This window comes from Carcharodon carcharias, chromosome 3 (assembly GCF_017639515.1).
Source record: "Carcharodon carcharias isolate sCarCar2 chromosome 3, sCarCar2.pri, whole genome shotgun sequence".
Classification (NCBI taxonomy): Eukaryota; Metazoa; Chordata; class Chondrichthyes; order Lamniformes; family Lamnidae; genus Carcharodon; species Carcharodon carcharias.
The window spans coordinates 46,815,254-46,834,947 of record NC_054469.1 but is presented as its reverse complement, the minus strand read 5'-3'; the positions used below and the strand labels follow the sequence as shown (position 1 = coordinate 46,834,947).

General features: G+C 40.3%; 1 protein-coding gene across 5 annotated transcripts in view; it reads right to left on the bottom strand.

Annotated features, from left to right (window-relative positions):
* Positions 1–19,694, bottom strand: part of pard3aa (par-3 family cell polarity regulator alpha, a) — a 799,897-nt gene that overhangs the window by 184,129 nt on the left and 596,074 nt on the right. For all 5 annotated transcript variants that reach the window (XM_041183914.1, XM_041183910.1, XM_041183913.1 and 2 more), the window contains 2 exons: positions 15,080–15,310; positions 9,396–9,651 (listed from right to left, as the gene is read on the bottom strand). In XM_041183914.1, the coding sequence (XP_041039848.1) occupies positions 9,396–9,651; positions 15,080–15,310 (487 nt within the window). The remainder of the gene's footprint in view (positions 1–9,395; positions 9,652–15,079; positions 15,311–19,694) is intronic.

Here is a 19,694-nt window from a genome sequence, read left to right as displayed (position 1 = left end):
AATAGGCTGAAAGGCATCAACAATTTCCAGTTCCCTAGCCCCAACTGCCTCCTCTTCACCATGGATGTCCAATCCCTCTACACCTCCATCCCCCACCAGGATGGCCTGAGGGCTCTCCGCTTCTTCCTTGAACAGAGGCCCAAACAATCATCATCCACCACCACTCTCCTCCATCTGGCTGAACTTGTTCTCTCACTGAACAATTTCTCCTTAAACTCATCTCACTTCCTTCAAATAAAAGGTGTGGCTATGCGTGCCCTAATAGGCCCCAGTTATGCCTGTCTCTTTACGGGGTACGTGGAACATTCCTTGTTGCAGTCCTATTCCGACCCCCTCCCAAAACTCTTTCTCCGGTACATCAACAACTGTTTCGTTGCCGCTTCATGCTCTCGTCTGGGCCTGGAAAAATTTATTAATTTTGCTTCCAATTTCCACTCCTCCATCACTTGCTCCATCACTGACACTTCCCTTCCCTTCCTTGACCTCTCTGTCTCAATTCCTGGTGATAGACTGTCCACCAACATTCATTACAAGCCCACTGACTCCTACAGCTACCTCAACTACAAGTCCTCACACCTTACTTCCTGTAAGGACTCCATCCCATTCTCTCAGTTCCTTCACCGCATCTGTTCCAAAGATGCCACTTTCCAAGACAGTGCGTCTGACATGTCTTCCCTCTTCCTTGGCTGAGGTTTCCCATCCACAGTGGTTGACAGGGCCCTCAACCGTGTCTGGCCCATCTCCCGCGACTCTGCCCTCACACCTTCCTCTCCCTCTCAGAACCATGATAGGGTCCCCCTTGTCCTCACTTTTCACCTCAACAGCCTCCGCATTCAAAGGATCCTCCGCCCTTTCCACCAACTCCAGCATGATGCCACCACCAAACACATCTTCTCTTCACCCCCGCCCCCCGGCGGCATTCTGTAGGGACGGTTCCCTCTGGGACACCCTGGTCCACTCCTCCATCACCCACTACACCTCAACCTCCTCCCACAGCACCTTCCCATGCAATTGCAGAAGGTGCACCACCTGCCCCTTTACTTCCCCCCCTCCTCACCATCCAAGGGCCCAAACACTCCTTTCAAATGAAGCAGTGCTTCACTTGCACTTCCCTCAATTTGAGCTACTGCATTCGCTGCTCCCAATGCGTCTCCTCTACATTCAAGAGGCCAAACGCAGATTAGGTGACCGCTTTGTGGAACACAAGCATGACCCAGACCTTCCTGTCGCTTGCCATTTCAACACACCACCCTGCTCTCATGACCACATGTCCATCCTTGGCCTGCTTCAATGTTCCAGTGAAGCTCAACGCCAACTGGAAGAACAGCACCTCATCTTCCAAGTATGCACTTCACAGCCTTCCGGACTTAACATTGAGTTCAACAACTTCAGATCATGAACTCTCTCCTCCATCCTCACCCCTTTTTGATCCCCTTTTTTCAAATGTTTATTTTAAAATTTTTGTATGTATTTTTTCTCCACCTATTTCTATTATTATTTTTTAATAATATTTCCATTCATTGTTTTATCCCCACCTTTTAGCCTATTTCAACCTTTCTCCCACACTTTCCCTTCCCCCCACCCCACCCCCCACTAGGGCCATCTGTCACTTGCTCAACCTGCTTTCTACTCTTTATGTCACTATTAGCACCTCCTTTAGCCAGTATCACCACCATCAACACCCCTTTGACCTTTTGTTTATGACATCTTTTGCAATCTCTCCTTTGCCTCCACCTATCACTGGCCTTCTATCCAGCTTCACCTGTCCCCACCCCCCTTAAACAGTACATATTTCACCACATTTTTACTTCTCTTTAGTTCTGAAGAAGAGTCATATGGACTCAAAACATTAACTCTGTCTTTCTCTCCACAGATGCTGTCAGGCCTGCTGAGTTTTTCCAGCAATTTTTGTTTTTGTTGTCTATGAGCCTGATGCCTGGTTCTGGCTATCCTATTTTGGCGGAATAAACATGAGGAGCTAACCTCTACATATTGGCACACTGACTCTCTTATTTCAGGGCAGAGTTAAATCCATCTATAATGTTCAGTGTAAAGATGGGAGAACAGTGTATTGATGTCGCTCTCTGTTGAAGTGTCTTGTGCTTCCACGAGATTGAACAAAACCAACAGTGTGTTTTATAAAAATACCATTTACAGTCTAGGAAAAATTTGAGATTCTTTGCTGCTAGTGTCTTCATTCAAAACATTTATTTTTGCTTTATGGCCCAGATCTTGTGATAGACAATTAAACTGTCAGCATTCACCATCTGCATTTGTGGAACTGACAGCAACATCTGTCATATGTGCATCTGCAGTTAAACGCAAAAATTGAGAAGCTGCCGTCAGTGATTCCCCTTTCCTCTACTAGATGTGAAATCCCCCAGATGGAAAACAATCAATCAGAAACCACTAATTTAATGTGAACTTCCATTTTTTACGCCATTATTCTTGATGTTAAAAAGACTTGAAAAGGTTACGCCTTGTTGAGTGAGGCTTAACTGGGTCTTTAACGGCATACTAAGTCATAATTACTGCTGAAGAGTCCCTCTGGCTCTGAAAAGGTAATTTTACATTAGTGGAATAATAAATTATTATTTGTAAAATAATAAATAATAATGAATAATTGTTGACAAGGGAGACATGTTGCTGAAGTTTTCAGTCTTGCACTCATCAGGAAAAATGCAAGAATGCCAATTTTCAAAAGATCACAAAAATTTATCCTGCAGGAGAAATAGATGCTGACTGGATGACAAGCCAACTCTGATTGGCTGAGGCTTTGCCATAGAGAGAGCAACAGAGAACTATAGGCTCTCCATGCAATGCTGTGTATGAATTTCAGCACTGGTGTGATGCCAGGTATGTAGACCGTATGTCCCAATGATTGGCAAATTGAATCAAACAGCATGTTCCTATGGTTGTTCAAAATAGGCAGAGTACAGACCATACACAACCAGCCGCACTTGCAAAACCCAAGACAAAACTTCTACCATTAGATGTGATTCTGCATTAGGGCAGCATTTGCCAAATAATCCTGAGTGCACTACTGGGTACAGTAATAATCAATTTAAGATAATCAGTTGAGCTTGCTTGCTAGAAGTGCCATATATTCATACATAGGGACCTGTTCTCTGCAAACAAAAGGAATATGTTCAAACCTTGCATCTTTTTGAATTCAGAAGCATGGGGGACCTATAGTTCCCCATTGCTTTCTCCATGTCAATGCCTCAGCCAAAGTTGATTTGTCATCCAATCAGCACCATTTTCTCCTGCAGCATAAATTGTTGAGATTGCTTTTGTGAAATGTGGCATTCCTGTGTTGTCCTGATAAATGCAAGCCAAGAAGCTTTGGCAACTCTTTTCAGCAATATTCAAGTTCTGTACTAACTAAGCGAACATTAATAAATAATAACAATATTTTCCCTTCTGTGCTGAAAATTCCATAGATCTTTATGCCACAATCTTTATTTCTCTTCATATAAAATTAGTAGTAGTGTGGTAAAATCTACTTGTTAGCTCTTGGATGGCTGTCTGTAAGAATTCTTCAATGTGGTTGACTGCTTGGTCCGCTTGATGACAACACTTGCTGTTGGGCGCCAGAGCTTTCCTCTCGCTAGTGCACAAATGAAATTTAACACAGGAAAGGTGAAATCCAGAGGTCACGAGATCTTTGTGGGCAGCTTACTTTGAAGTCAGCGGCAAGCGCCATCACTTTGTCGCTGACCACAAAATCCGAGTCATTGTGTTGCCGTTCCTTCTGAATGGAATTATTCCTGAAGAGTGATTATGGTACTGGAGTTGTAATCCAAGGTCACGAGTTCAAATCTTACCGTGAGAAATTTTGAAGTTGAATTTAATAAATCTGATACTTGTGGTATCGGGGAAAAAATGGCAAAGAAAGCTATCAAAACCCAACTGGTTCATTTATGTCCTTCAGGGAATGGAACAGAAACCTACTTGGTCTGGCCTACATGAAACCCCATGGTTTACTGCTAATTCTCTCAGAGAAACTAAAGATGACCAATTAAAATGCCTTGCAAATGTCAACCACATTCCTGATCTGAAACAATTATATTGAAAAATAAATTAGTCATGGGCAAATTAATCTTGGACAGATGTAATCTCCACCAGCTCTGCCTCAGCCCCCACTTCAACTTTCGTGGGCAATTTAAAGTACGTCTTGAGGAAAGGACACATATCAACCGTCTAACAGATACAACATAAAAAAAAAATCAAAAGGAAACTGTTTGTTCAGGTTTCACCCTAATGCAATTCCTGAGGTGCCTAAATAAGCTCCCCAGTAAGCACGACTGGCTTTCCAATACAAATTAGAAGCAAGTGTATTTCAAGTAGAGCTCAAACCAGTTAATTGGAGATCTGTGTTTGAAGTGAAACCATTCCACTTATCAGACTATCTACGTACATGACAAACTCATCAATACCAATTCAAAGCTGTAGTCCTCCTATATACAGTTATATTTTACCTGCAAACTAAAAGAAAATAAATTGGCTTGAATCCATTTTGAAGTTTCCTCATTTGTGAAAGGACAAGTGCCTACTTGTATCCACATGGTATCCATCATGGAGCATCGCCTATAATTTCAGATTGTGCATATTAGATAGCTATTTAATATATGTGTATTCCTGTCTGAAACATGACTTTTGTGAACCTCTTTTCAGTCAGGGTCTTACTAAGAGAAAGGTTTATTACTGTCCTCAATATAATGGAATTTATTAATGTCTGAGATAAAAACTCCAATAAAGAAATGCCTCTTTTCCATCACGCTTAGACTTTAACTGAAAACTTACATTTCAAGGAAATATTTTACATGCAAAGTTAGCAATCTGTGTGCATGAAATATTAGTTATTAACAAAAGGACACAATAATACACAAGAAAGAGACAATGTGCGCTATACAGCCAGTTTATTGTCCAGCTCAACATGATTTCCATGGCAACCACCAGTCAAAGCTGGCAGCTCTGGTCATCACCATGGATATTAGTAGGATTAACCAATCAGAAGAGGCACTGGTAGCACACACCTAATGAACCTGTATGAACACCATGTTCCCCTGACTATACTGATATTATTTTGTAATTAAATGTGTTTTGTAGCCAATTTATTTTTCTTGTCATTCAGCAGCTTCTTTTATCCAGCATAATTGCTCCACGACAAATGTGATTATTAACTCACAACTATATTCTGGTCTTTGCATCAAAGTAATCAGCTGTTTCAAGTTGCTATTGCTGGGGGGAAACTGAACAATTGTGCTGTAACACAGTAACGACAGAAGAAATTAAAACACAGGCATAAATGGTACTGTATTGCATCACCTTTGAGGTTAGTAATTTGTCAAGATGATGCCTTTTCAATGAAATCTTTCAGTAATCACCTATCCAAGCCACTTATAACACTGGGATTGTCGGAACAGACTTAAAACTATACAATATAATTAAATCTGAATTACAAACTAATCAATTTTAATACCTAGTTGCAAGGAAAGTGCTGTGCATCCGCCCAGCGATACCTCACAGAATTTTCACGGAATCAATAGAGTTTTCACACAATCATAGAATTTTTACAGGCAGGAGGCCATTCAGCCCATCGTGTCTGCACTGACTCACTGAATGAGCAATTTGCTTAGTGTCATTCTCTCTCCTTCCCTCCATTACCCTGCATATTGTTCCTTTTGAAACAACACTCTAATTCCCTCTTGAATGCTTCAATTGAACCTGCCTTTACCACACTCACAGACAGTGCAATCCAAACCTTAATCATTCGCTGTGTGAAAAAGTTTTTTATCACAATGCTTTTGCTTCTTTTGCAAATTACCTTAAATCTGGGTCCTCTCGTTCTGAATCCCACCTAAATGTTCTAGTGGAAACCCAACATCCATCACAATTTTTAATATTCACTGGAGCAGCAGATACACTCTCAGCCTACGTGACCAAGTACTTGTTATGTCCTCTAGCTCTCAGAAGTTCAAAATAATCACACTTTTAGACTCAAAATGTTGGAGCTTCAGATGCATTTCTTACAGCTCTCCATGTGACTGGTGGACTAATACATTGTTGCATAGCACTGGACTGTATGGATGCAGATTCTCATAACAATTAGTTTCTAACTCTTTACAAATAATTCATTCATTCATTTATTCATTTTACAGGAAACCCACATCCCGTAAAATGAGTTTTAAAAAAAATAATTAAAAAAAATATGCAGTAAGTCCCTGTTTTAAGTTGCCTCAGTCAGCATCATTTTGTTTTAGTGTTGCGGATATAATAGGGCCAGTATATGCACTGAGCATTGGGTCTTTTGCTTTAGCACCGTTTCATGCTGAATCTAGATGGAGCATGCACAACCTGATCAGCTTTGTGAAGCAGCTTCTCCCACAGGCTAACTCTCTCCCACTTGCTGCTTCCCTGCCTGATCCTTCCACTCGCAGTTCATCTCATTTGCTTCCTCCCTCTTGCTGTCCCACTCCTGAAGCCTCACTCGCTGCAAGGGTTTGGAAGAAGATGCTGTGAGCGGGAGAGTCAGGCAGGGAAGTAGTGAGAGAGAACTGACCAGAGAGAAAGAGAGTGCGAGTGCCTGCCAGAGAGAGAGAGCGAGCGAGTGCAAGAGTCAGCCAGAGAGAAACAGTGCATGAGTGCTTGCCACAGAGAGAGAGAGGGAGTGGGAGAGAGAGAGAAAGAGAGGGGGAGTGGGAGAGAGAAAGAGAGGGGGAGTGGGAGGGAGAGAGAGAGGGGGAGTGGGAGACGGAGAGAGAGTGTGTGTGTGTTTCAGCCAGAGGGAGGGAGAGGGGGAGGGAGAGTCGGCCAGAGGGAGATGGAGAGGGAGGGTCGGCCAGAGGGAGAGGGAGGGTCGGCCAGAGGGAGAGGGAGAGGGAGGGTCGGCCAGAGGGAGCAGGAATCAAGTTGAAAGAGTTAGCATATTTCTTTTATATTTTTACATTTATATGAAAAAGTTATTTCATTTGCAAATAAAAAATATTTGCATTGTACAGCATTTTTTCTGTTGGGAAAGCCCTAAATAATTGAACTATCACTTTTACATTGGTTATAATGGGAAAATCTGATTTGATCACCATTGTTTCATTTCAAGTTGCACTTTTCAGGAATGCAACTACAAAGTGAAAGCTTGCTGTAACAAGACAAGAGTGCTAGTCAGGAGCAACTTTTAAGACCAGATCAGTTACAGGCAGTGAACAGGCCGTACCCCCAGTGTGCATCAAAAGTGCTATGCACGCACAACAGATATTTCTGGGGAAGGCTCCAATATAACCAGGTGCAGTAAAATCTCATGAGGAATAACTATCACAGTGTAGGACAAGGATATTTTATAATTCTAAAGAAAATCTCATTGACAAAACAATTGGACTTTTCTCTTGCACGCAAAGCATAACAATTCATTACTTTCTTTGCATCTGCCCCCCCAAGTTGAGTAAACAGGGAAAAAAAGCTGAATATTTGCTTTCACTTTCAATGCCTCAGTGCTTTAGTGTGGCTCTCATCTGGAAATCCTGCTCAGAGCCTAGGTGGTGTGCAGCTGCTAGTGGGCTGTCTCCTTAAAGGGAATTTGGGCAGTCTTCCCGTGCTGAATTGGAGCCATCATTATCATCAACCTAGTATTTGTAGGATATGCATTGGGAATGGGACAGGTGCAGGAACAAACAATATTTGATCTTCTGTCAGATCAAAGATTGGAATCTAGCCTCTATCCCAAATCTTAGTTTGAACCAAGTGCAGCTAGTTTGTGGCAATACGTATGTTGTGATAATTGATCACTGCCTTTGGCCACTGAAAAGATCAGGCTATAAAAGCTTTAATGTGCTCACAGTATCTCATTTGAGGACTTCAATCACTTGTCTTCTGAAAATAATGGGGAAAGTACAGGTGTTCTGGCAATGTTTTTAAAATGCCTAATACAGCTTTTCTTTTTGGTTGCAATTAATTTCAATCCCCCTGGGCTTGCTTCATTCCATGCCTTCCTGAAAATTCATCATAATGGCAAAATAACAGCATAATCATTTCTAAAGTTTATACTCTCATGTCTTCCAGCAAATCCATCTGGGAGGCTCACAATAATGATTCTGAGCTAAAGTGGGAGCACTATAACATGCTTCCTCTACTGGGAGTTAACTACTTATACCATGACTTAATGAAGATTCGACTACAAAAACTTGCAATTTTAATTGAGGAACGAAGACTTACTTCAGCACATTATGTAGGTGCACGTATAGAAGCTGTCAGGTTCAATCGCTATATAAAGAGTCCCTTAGCAGAACACAGGATCTAGATGAAAAGTATCTGTTACAGCAATTCTGCCATTGGAAGCCATCTTGAGAAATTATGTTTTTTTGGAAAAAGGTCATTATTTGTCTAAATAAACCAGCTCACAGCACAATTCTTTGGATTGGTGGGATGCTGTTGAAACATCAAGAGTTTGAAAAAAGAGGGAAATTTACATTTTGCAAAGGCAATGGAAAGCCTGAAATAATTTTCAATATACATCGATAAAAATCATTAATTGTATAGTTTTAACATAACCCCTGTTACTGGGGGTGCATTGCTTATATCTGTTCCAATAAATGGCAAACCACAAGCAACAATTCTCCCATGGTAAACATAAGGTGGTCATCCAGAATTTCTACATCTGAGAAATGTAAATCTTATGAAGCACTGGGACTTATCACATATTTACATTGCTGTCCTGACGAATCTCAGAGAATTAATCTAAATCCACTTGCCACTTCTAACAAATGGCATTCATAATCTAAATCAGCACCACCCCCCCACCCTCCAAAATATTGTGTTTCAAAACTGAAGTTCTCAAAAAACTGGCATCTGTTTTATTAATTGCAGAGCTGCTTACAGACTATGTTAAATGCATTGTGGAGATTTTGAATGCGACATTGGTTACATTTGTAATTTCTTGCCTCATAGATGTGTTGTAGGTGATCACGTAAAAATGTATCTCGCTCTCTCTCTCTCTATATATATATATTTTGAGAGAGAGAGAGAGAGAGAGACACAGTCAGGTTGCACACTCTACAAAATCATGAATTGCATTATAGCTAGGCTCATTTGTAGAGGTCAGCTCTCACTGCTGGACATCAGACAAAGCTGACCATATATTTTTAACTGGGCAATAATTTAATATATTATTTAATCAGCTTCCCCCTCCCACTCCCAAAAAATGCCCAACCACAGTGTAACACTAAATGATGCCATTGCAGCAGAGTAGCCAATTGTACTTGCATTGATATTTCTCCACACTTTGTACAGTGTTAAGCCTTATGTAATTACTTGAGTTCCTTAATATTCCAATTAAAATGGTTGCTGTAAAAGCATTGATCCACATTGCTATGTTAATAACTGCAAAAAAATGCATTTACCTGAACATGTCACCAAGACCCTTCAACATCCCTTTCTTGGCTTTATTCTTCTCTTTCTCCTTTTCTTTATCTTTGTCTTTCTTCTTTTCTCTCTCTTTCCCAATCTTATCTTTCTTTCTCTCCTCTTTGCCTCTGGAACCATTGACCTGTTTCTCCATTGTGCTTGTCGGATGTCCACCAGGCAGCGATGGCTGATCGCTAGCAGTTGATACGGACTCTCTGCCTGATCTGGAGCTCTCCTCTGTGTCTTCTTCCACTGTGAGTGAAAAACAGAAATTTATTACTGGCATGGAAAGTTCAAACCTGAATTTTGAACAAATCTAGGAGAAAAAAAAAGTGGTAATTCCAGCTGGACAATGTATTTGGCAAAACTTTGAAGCTATATTCACTCAGACAACTACTGGCTCCAGAAACCAGCCCTTGGAACTGGAAGTAACAGTTTAGATTTTCCTCTTGGCATCAAGTTTAATCTTCAGATTGTCGGTACTGATTAGTGACACCACGTCAATTACACTGACAATGTTGTGTGGTTGTTGTCCAACTTAGCATTTTTTTCGGCAAATCGTCCTATTTTCCATTCTTTTTTTAGGCCTCTGCCATAGGTAATTGCTCACTCTCTTCCAATCTTTAGGTGCAGATGTAAACAGTGATGTTGGCAGGTTAATTAACATTGAGGAATGTCCTAGTTGTGCCCAAGGTTGCACTTGTCCACAGGTGCACTTTGCAGGTGGTTCTGCAGCTTAATAACCAAGCCTTGTTTAAATTCTCTTTGAGCCAACGCCAACCCCCTACTGAGATCAGCTAATTCAGCAAAAGAATCGAACACACAAATTTATTGTTTGGTTGACTCTGTTGCTCCTGCCTCCAAGGATGGGTCAGTTGGTAGTATTATCAGCTGTGTCAGAAGACTGTGAGCTTGAGCTCCATGCACCATAGTCTAGCTGAACTGAAGTGTTAGTGTAGCATTCAGATGGAGGTCTGCCAGATTAACTATTAAACATTAAACTGAGGCCCCGTCTGTCAAGTCTGCTGGAGGTCAGGTGAAGATCCCATAGTTCTAACTGCACAGAAGCAGGGAGGTCTCCTGGAGTCCTGACCAACACTTAGGTCTCACACTGCACCATCAAACACTTACTGTTCATTGGATCTTGCTTTATAATATGATAGAAAAGTGTAAGTTTTTTTTCTTTTTCTACCCTAGAGTTGTAATTTCCTAACAGCCTGCTGTACAGCCTCACTGTGATTTTCTGACAGTGGATTTTGAAAAACTCTCATTATTTCACTACGTTAATTCAGCTAACAAAAACACAGAAGTGGGGGAAAAGACTCTGATGAGTTGCTTTTATATTGCAATAAGGTGGATGCTAATGGCAGAGGCTCCCAAAACATGAGTGATGCTCAATTAGTTGCTACCTGAAAATATGCTTGCTGGCCTTGCTAATGCTAACTGCCAGAACGATCCATTTTCATTGCTTCTTCCCAGGTACCAACCTGAACCAATCCCAACTAGTTTATTTTCACCATTCAGTTAACTGTGCAAGGCCCACATGTCAAGAGCTGCTACTGTCACGGGTCTTAGTGCAATGTAAAATCGATAAGGGGCAATTAACATAGCAAAAGCAATATATGTTTTTAATTATAAAGGGAGGCCAAGGAAGCTAACTCCTATACAACAATAACTTGGATTTGTATGTATAGTACACTTAACATAGTAAAACGTCCCAAGGTGCTTCAGAGGAACACTGACGAACAAAATTTGACACTAAAGTGATATATGAACAGTGGCTAAAAGCTTGGTCAGAGGTAAGTTTTAAGGAGCATCTTAAAGGAAGCAAGAGGCAGAGAGTTCTTGAAAGCAAATTTCAGAGCTTAGGGCCTCAGCCACTGACAGCAAAGCCAGCAATGGTGGGGTGATAAAATTATATGCAAGTGGCCAAAATTGGAGAAGCGCTCTACTCTCATTGAAGGGAGGGGCACAATCAAAGCTTTTAAAAACCACAGAAGTAGATTAATTGAATAATCTTTTGGTGTAATGCTGTTATACCACCACCAGCAAATATGACTGTGATTTACCAAGGGGGCAGACAAAATTGTGTTTGGGTTGCATTGAAAGAAAAGTCAGACTGGGTTCTGAAAGTGACTTCACTGATAAGACCAAACTGGATGGGCTGAACTGCCTTGTTTTCTTTTAATCTTACTTTCAGTCAGGGATCAATTCATTGAGCCTTTCCTGGTCATTTGAATTACTTTAAGACTGTCCCTACTGGCCATCCATTGATCATAACCTCCAATTTATCCAAAATTCTGCTGCACATACCTCACTAAAGTCCCACTTATCCATCAGTCTAGTTCTCACTGACCTACATTGGCTCCCCATCCACAAATGTAAAGTCTTTGTCCTCCTCCTCAAACCCCACAATTATCTCATCCCACACTATTTCAATGTCTTCTTTCAGCCTGTATCTCCACCCACCCCACACATGCCTCACTGGAATTCACGTTGTGTGTCTTTTCATCATACTACTGAAAACCAAGTCTTCAGCTCTAAGGTCCTGGTCTCAGGGACTCCTTCCCTAAAGCACTGTTCCTTCAACTCTTTCCCCTCCTTTAAAAGCCTCACAAAAACATTTTCTTTGACCAATCTTTTGGTTGCCCATTTTGTGGAGTGCAATGTGTCCTTTCTTTCTGAAAAAATGCAGTGAGACCCTGTAGTTCGCACACTGTCAGCTGAAATGTCAGTCAAGATCATAATTTAGGCAACTCCACCCAATACGACACTGGGTTTCATTTCACAAATTCATACAAAGCTTTGATTTGTTATTTGGAGGGCGAAGCAATCAATTCAAGCCACCACTGTTTTAGAAATTGCAGGAACTTAAAAACTCAGAGGTTTTGAAACTCATGATACTGAAACTAATTTTTTTTAAATGGGGAAATTGTAAAAAGCTGGCAAATCTATCAAAGGCACACTGAAGCAGTGCAGGCTTAATTGTGCTTGGCTCTGCTTCAGAACTATTACAATGTTAAAGGAATATCTTCGAGTGGAATAAATCAAATGGACATAAAAAAGCCTCATTATCTACATGAACTGTATCAATTGGTGGGGCACAATCAAACTGTTACCGAATTCCTCACTGGTTTAAGAATAAAACCTCTAGCAATATAATCACAAACGTATTCCGTGCTAAGTGAAATTCATGTGTTAGCATTTTTACTGAGGTTCTTACGAACATCAAAACAAATGCACGCCTCTCATAACTTAGGCTATAAACAGTGCAAACTGTTGACGGCAACATTTAAACTTTAGCTAATACATATTTTGGAACATCTGAAATGAGAACCTAATGATTCAGAATCCCACTAATGTTTCTAGATCCTAACGATTTGCTCTCAAGTAACAAGTGAAAAATTGTAATCTCAACTCTCCTGGGGCTCTTGATATGTACAAGGGCAAACACTTCTCTTACTTTGATCCCGATAATTTTGCTGGTAACTACAACTGCTGTCATTGCCAATATAAAGAATGAAGCATTGATTCTCAAATAGAATAATGGCATTGTCTGTATTCAAGGGGACTGGATTAAGAAATGAACTGGTGCTCATTGATAGGATTATATTTTTCTGGTTCTTCCTTGGCTTTTTAAAAAATTCAAAGTTTGTGTTTTGACACATTGATTTTAACAACTGTTTATCCTATGAACTGGATTTTTGGAGGCACTATTTCTCTAAATCATTATTTAGATATATTATCTTGTGAAAGTTTGGCACGTACTTAAGAGTGCAGTAACTGCTGACTGAAACATATGCCTTTTCACCTCAAACCATGCTAGATTTCAAATGTTTTCCAAAATGAAAACTAAGCACAAGAAATTCTATTTTTGCATTTAGCTCATAGAATTTAGTTTATTCCATTAAATTTAGACAGAGGACAAAGTTCAAGTCAGGGAATAGGATTGTGCAAAGGAAATGTTTTTAAAATTTACACAACCGTCTTGCTACTTACGCAGAAGCCATTGCACAGCAAGTCTTCAAAAAAGTCCATTTTGCACAACTAACTGACAGGTGGTGATATCCATAGAAAGCATTTAATCCACACTTGAGAATTGAAAGAGGAAATTATACTCTTTGTGCCCCAACTATCAACAAACTTCTTTTAATACCTTTCTGTTTATCCCTCAAGACATCAAAAACACACTGCAAGGGTCAAGTTACATCGTGTGACACTCTACATTTATGATTGGCTAATAACCAAGTTAAAACTGACAATATCAGCACAACAATATCACAGTGCCTTTCTCTGAATGTTATGGCTAACCACCTAATATGATTTTGTTCCACTTTTAAAACCATTTCCAACTGGCCACAATCCAGGGAGGGCGAAGTACTTCACTGCCAGGGTATAAAGTGACATCAAGATGTACTCCAGACATGATGATTACTATCACCAAAGTGTGCCTTCAGTGAAAGGAATACATGTATTAATTTGATATAACCATGACCAATTTGCTTAATCACATTCAATTTCATCACAAATAATTAGAACGAACCTTTCTGCAAATGGCTTTTAAGTGGAGCGTCCAACATGCACATTAAAATTGCAAAGTCAAAGGAAGAACCCTCCTCCAGAAAACAACATTAACGTTTTTGCTAGACGACTGTGCTTAGCATAATGTCAAACTGAACCAACTCAATCAGAGACAGTGAGGGTTACTTTTGAAGCTTGTTTGGAACAGTTATGAAATCGGTGGATCGTCCACGTTCCCTGCTGGAAGCCAACAAAGAGAATCTGAAACTATTTTCAGCTGTTGCTTCATTTGAATGGCATTAACCAGCTGCGGGCTTCTTCATGCTACTCCTCCTGGTTGCACACAAATTATATATTATTTACAGAAACAGGCCATTCTGCCCAACTGGTCTATGTTGATGTTTATTTTCCACATGAGCCTCTTCTCACTCCACTTAATCTCGCCATATCGGCATTAGCTTCAATTTTTTTTCTCCCTCATGTACTTACCTAGCTTCACCTTGAATGCATCTATGATATCAGCCTCAACCACTGCATGTGGTAGCAAGCTCCACATTCTAACTACTCTCTGTGACAAAGAAGCTTTTCCCAATTTTTGTCTTTTCTTGACCAGTTAGGCCGTTCAATATCTGCTACAAATGGGTGAAGGGCAAGTGGCACAAGCATTTGTATGAGAAAACAAGGCCTGCAAAAAACCCAGATTTGCATTTGTAAGCAGCCTCCCATTGGAAATAAAGTGGTGTTCTGCTTGCACAATTGCAAACCTGCCTCCACTTCAGACTTACAATTATAAATAAAAACAAAAATTGCTGGAAAAACTCAGAGGGCATGCAGCATCCATGCAGAAAAACCAGCTGCTCACTTTACAAGTGAGGAACAGGGAGCCAGCAATTCAAAACTGGCCTCAGTAACTCTTCAGCGAAATGCTTAATATGTGGATTATAAATAAAATTGTACAATCTACACTAGGTTACGATGATTAAATTAACAACTAAGCTCACTCAAAATCCTTTTCTCCCACATTGAAGTTGAAGGAGTTAAAAAAAAAATCCATTTAAGTGTGTAACTAAGCACCAATAATCATAGCATTTCCACAATTAGCTTCATTCTGATGGGTCTGCAACCAGAATAAATTATTGTAGTCAATTACATTACGTACATGTTTCCATCCCTTCATCATCATCATCTTCTTCTGCAGGTTTGTCGTACGACTTGTCAATGGCAGCCCGGAAACTTTCATTGCAACCTCGCCCTCGGATGATTCGCGGTCGTGGGCGATGGAAAGGAATGTCACTATTCAAAGTTACTTCAGCAACTGCTGTCTGCAGACTTTCTAACGAGCTTGATTTCTTCAGTCCTAATGAAGGCCCAACATCCCTGGTCGAGGAGCCTTGGAGGTCAAGATACAAAGTTGTTAATTAAGTTTGCTTTGGTAGCTGAGGACCAAGTCTGGATATTTGATTATTCATCTCTGGCATGCGACTCCTCAGGGATGTTCACACATAATTCAGATAATGTTCACTGTATTCATTTGTGGACAGCTACAGATTTATTGCTTTGAAGAATGATGGGAGCATTTTAGCACAGTCACTGAATGTGACAGGTCAGCAGTGCTGCACCACTGCTGTTCATAGATAAACACAATAAAGCAATGCTGGGACTGGAGTGCTTGTTTTGATTTCTTTAAAAAGCTGGTTTGACATTTACCACTCAAGATATAAATTAAAATGTTGAAAAGTAGGCTAAAGCCAACCTTTGACATTACACCAGTGTTTGGTTACTGATTGAAATATCTGTCCATTGGCTAATTGAACCATTAATTGTTACCTAATTAAAGTCTGGTCTCAGTTAAATGGCACCAGCTTTCCCAAAGTCCAAGTACACATTAAAAGGAGCTCAGAAACTATAGTTTCCCAGGAACATGAACTCCAAGTGCAAGAACATGTTTATACTTGTCACAGTATTCTACAGGGACAGTCATTTGGGTTATGATCTTATACTCCCAGCATACAGTAAAAGCAATGATGGATTACATAAATAAGCTGGATAATGCTGCAGTTGGGTGGTCATAGACAGGGGCTATGGTGTGGTACAACAGAATACTGCTTTCTGGATCCCCAAAGATGGTGGATAAACACAGTTTTAGACTTAAAATACATCTGTTCTATTTCTGCCGCACATGATGAATGCCAGAGTAACTTGGATGAACTTGATCGGAAGAAAGATTAACAAGGTTTGAGATTACAACTCAGACTGCAGCTTTAGCACTTTCTACACGTGGTTGTTGCTTTTATGAAGAAACTGTCAACAATTCAAGTACAAGTTGGACATCCAACATCTGGCTGTCCGAAAACTGGACTTTTTTGATATTCAGTTAAATCCTTTGATTGCATAGTGACAATCAATCTTGGGCTGATCCAAGAGGATGGAATCAAACCAATGTGAATTGTGTGCACACAGAACCCGAGTCCACTGCAGTGCTTTAAAACCTGCCTGGTCCCCTTATTCTCTGGACACAAAGCTGCCTGATATATTGGGGAGGGGGGGAGGGAATAGAGTCCAGGGTTCTCTCTACACTTCTGATTGCAATGTTCCCAGCCACTTTTAGGGTCCATGTACAAAATCAGGGAAAATGCAAAATCTGGCAGTATCTCAGTCTCAACCGAGGGTGCAGATTTTGGACATAATGCATATTTCTAATCTGGCACTTTGTAGTTAAAACTAATCTATTACTATGAGGGACTACAGAATGGCAAAAAAGTGGCAGTAAACTGAGTATTTCTGCATGATGTACAGGAAAGTACAGTTGTTGTAACATAAAACCCTGACACAATTTGTTTCTTCATTTCATGCTTCAAATTTATGTCACATACATCAAAGAGGCTTCCAAAATTGCCACAAGCCAACTGGCCTCCTCCTTTTGCTTGATGTGCATACTCAAATTGTAATCTCAGACCCTGATAACCTTTCCTCTTATTATGTGCATCCCAGTTACTACGTCATTCACCATATGCGCCAAAAATAGAATAGATGTATTTTAACTTGATTCTTGTCTCTCTTATTTCTTGCAATATTTTGTCTATCTTCTGACTCCATAATCCTCTCCATCATAAAGTCTGCCTACTTCCACTTCTGAACAATGTCCCACCTTAGCCCAAATGCAGCTGAACTGAAGAAATAGGAGCAAGAGTAGGCCATTTGGCTCTTCAAGCCTTCTCCGCCAGTCAATAAGATTATGGCTGATCTTCCACATCAACTCCCAACTTCCTGCATTTTTCCCATATTTAATTCCCTTAGTATCCAAAATCCTAGCGACCTCTGCCTTGAATATTCATAACATCTCTCTGGGGTAGAGAATTCCAAAAGTTCACGAACCGTGGATTGCAGAAATTTCTCATTTCAGCCTTAAATAGCCAACCTCTTATTCTGAGATTCTGACCCTATGTTCTACATTTCCTCAACATCTACCCTGCCAAGTCCCCTTAAAAATTTTATATGTTTCAAAAAGATCATCTCTAATTCTTCTAAACTCCTGAGAATATAGGTCTAGTCTATTCAATTTCTCCTCAAAGGACAATCCCTTCATCCCAGGAACCTTTGTTGCCCTCCTTCCAGGGCAAGTATGTACTTCTTTAGGTTAGGAGGCCAACGCAATACATTTCCCCAACTTAAATAGTGGGGATGAGGGATCAAATGTGAGAAAGATGTGATAAATTAAAGAGAGAAGACAAGGCAAGGTAACAATAAGGGAAATGATAATCAGGGTGTGGCAGGAAGGGACAGGGCAGAGCGTACAAACTTAAGACTGAGCCAGCAGATAAGGTTAGAGGTTGTGAAAAAAGTAAAAGGACAGAACTAAAGGCTATTTAAATGCCTGTAGCATTCATAACAAAATAGACGAATTGAGGGTGCAAATTAAAAAAAAATGTATGAACTAATAGCCATTACAGAGACACAGATGCGAGATGACAATGACCAGGACCTGAATGTCAAGGACACATGACATTTCAGAAGGACAGGAAGGTAGGAAAAGGTGGAGAGGTAGCTCTGCTAATTATGAATGTCATTAGTACAGAGATAGGAAGTCTCTGGGAGGAGTAGTTTATAGGCCCCCGTCACAGCAACCACACTGTAGGATGGGGTATACAGGAAGAAATAATGGGGGCTTGTGACAAAGGTATGGTAATAATCATGGGTGATTTTAACCTCCAAATAGATTAGACAAATCAGATAAGATAGGTCCATGAAGTGTTTTTGGGACAGTTTCTGAAGAGCAGCATGTTCTATAGCCAACCAGAGAGCAGGCTATTCTAGATCTGGTCATGTGCAATGAGGCAGAATTAATTAATTACCTCATTGTACCACTCCCCTTGGTAGCAGTGATCAGAACATGATTGAATTTCACATTCAGTTTGAGGGAGAGAAGAGTGGGTCCAATACTCATGTTTTAAACTTAAATAAGGGCAATTATGAGGGCAAGAAAACAGAGCTGACTAAAGTAACCTGGGGCAGAACTTATCAGCTCCGTTTTGGCGGGGGCAGGGCTATAAAATGCGATGAGCCATTCAAACGTCCAGTGACTTTGGCGGGACTGTAAAATGACGCTGGTGTAAAATTCTGTCCTGGGAAATTAGGTCAAGGGATGCAGTGCCAGACATTTAAGGAGATTTTTCATAACACTTAACAAAAATACATTCCAGTGAGCAAAAAAGGCTCCAGGAGATGAATGCACCATTTGTGGCTAACTAAGGAAGTTAAAGATAGTATCAATTTTTTAAAAAAGTGTACAATTCCACAAAGATTAGTGTCAGGTTTGAAGATTGGACAGAATATAAAAAAAGCAACGGATGACTAAAAGAATAATAAAGAGGAAGAAATTAAAGTGCGAGAGAATGCCAGGTAAAAATATAGAAACAGACAGTAAGAATGTCTACAAGTATTTAAAAAAAGGAAAAGAGTAAGTAAAGTGAACATTGGTCCTCCAGAGAGTGAGTCGGGGAATTAATCATGTAAAATAAGGAAATGGCTGATGAATTGAACAGATATTTTGTATCTGTCTTCACCGTAGAAAATAAAAATAACATTCCAGAAATAATTGTGATTCATGAGGTGAAAGGGAGGGAGGAACTGATTAGAATCACCAGAGAAAGGGTACTGAGAAAATTATTAGAACCAAAGGCTGACAAATCACAAGATCCTGATGGACTTCATCCTTGGGTCTTAAAAGTGGCTGCTGAGATAGTAGATGCATTGGTTTTACTTTTCCAAAATTCCCTAGGTTCTGCAACAGTCCCATTAGATTGGAAAATAGTGAATATAGCTCCTCTATTCAAGAAAGGAGGGAAACAGAAAGCTGGAAACATCTGTCATAGGAAAAATATAGGCCTTAGGAGCAGGAGCCGGAGTGGGCCATTCAGCCAGTCGAGCCTGCCCTGTCATTCAATAAGATCACAGCTGATCTGATTGTTGTCTCAACTCCACTTTACTGTCTGCCCCCAGCCCCCCCAATTACCCTTGACTCCCTTAGCTATTAAAAACCTGTCTAACTCCGTCTTCAAATAAATTCAATGACCCAGCCTCCACTGCTTTCTGGGGAAGAGAATTCCACATACTAATGACCCTTTGAGAGAAAAATTTCTTCTCATCTCCGTCTTAAACATCTTGTTCTTATACTGTATCCCCTGATTCTAGTCTCTTCCACAAGTGGAAACATCCTCCTGGTATCTACCCCATTAAATTCCCTCACGATCTTACATGTTTCAATAAGATCACCT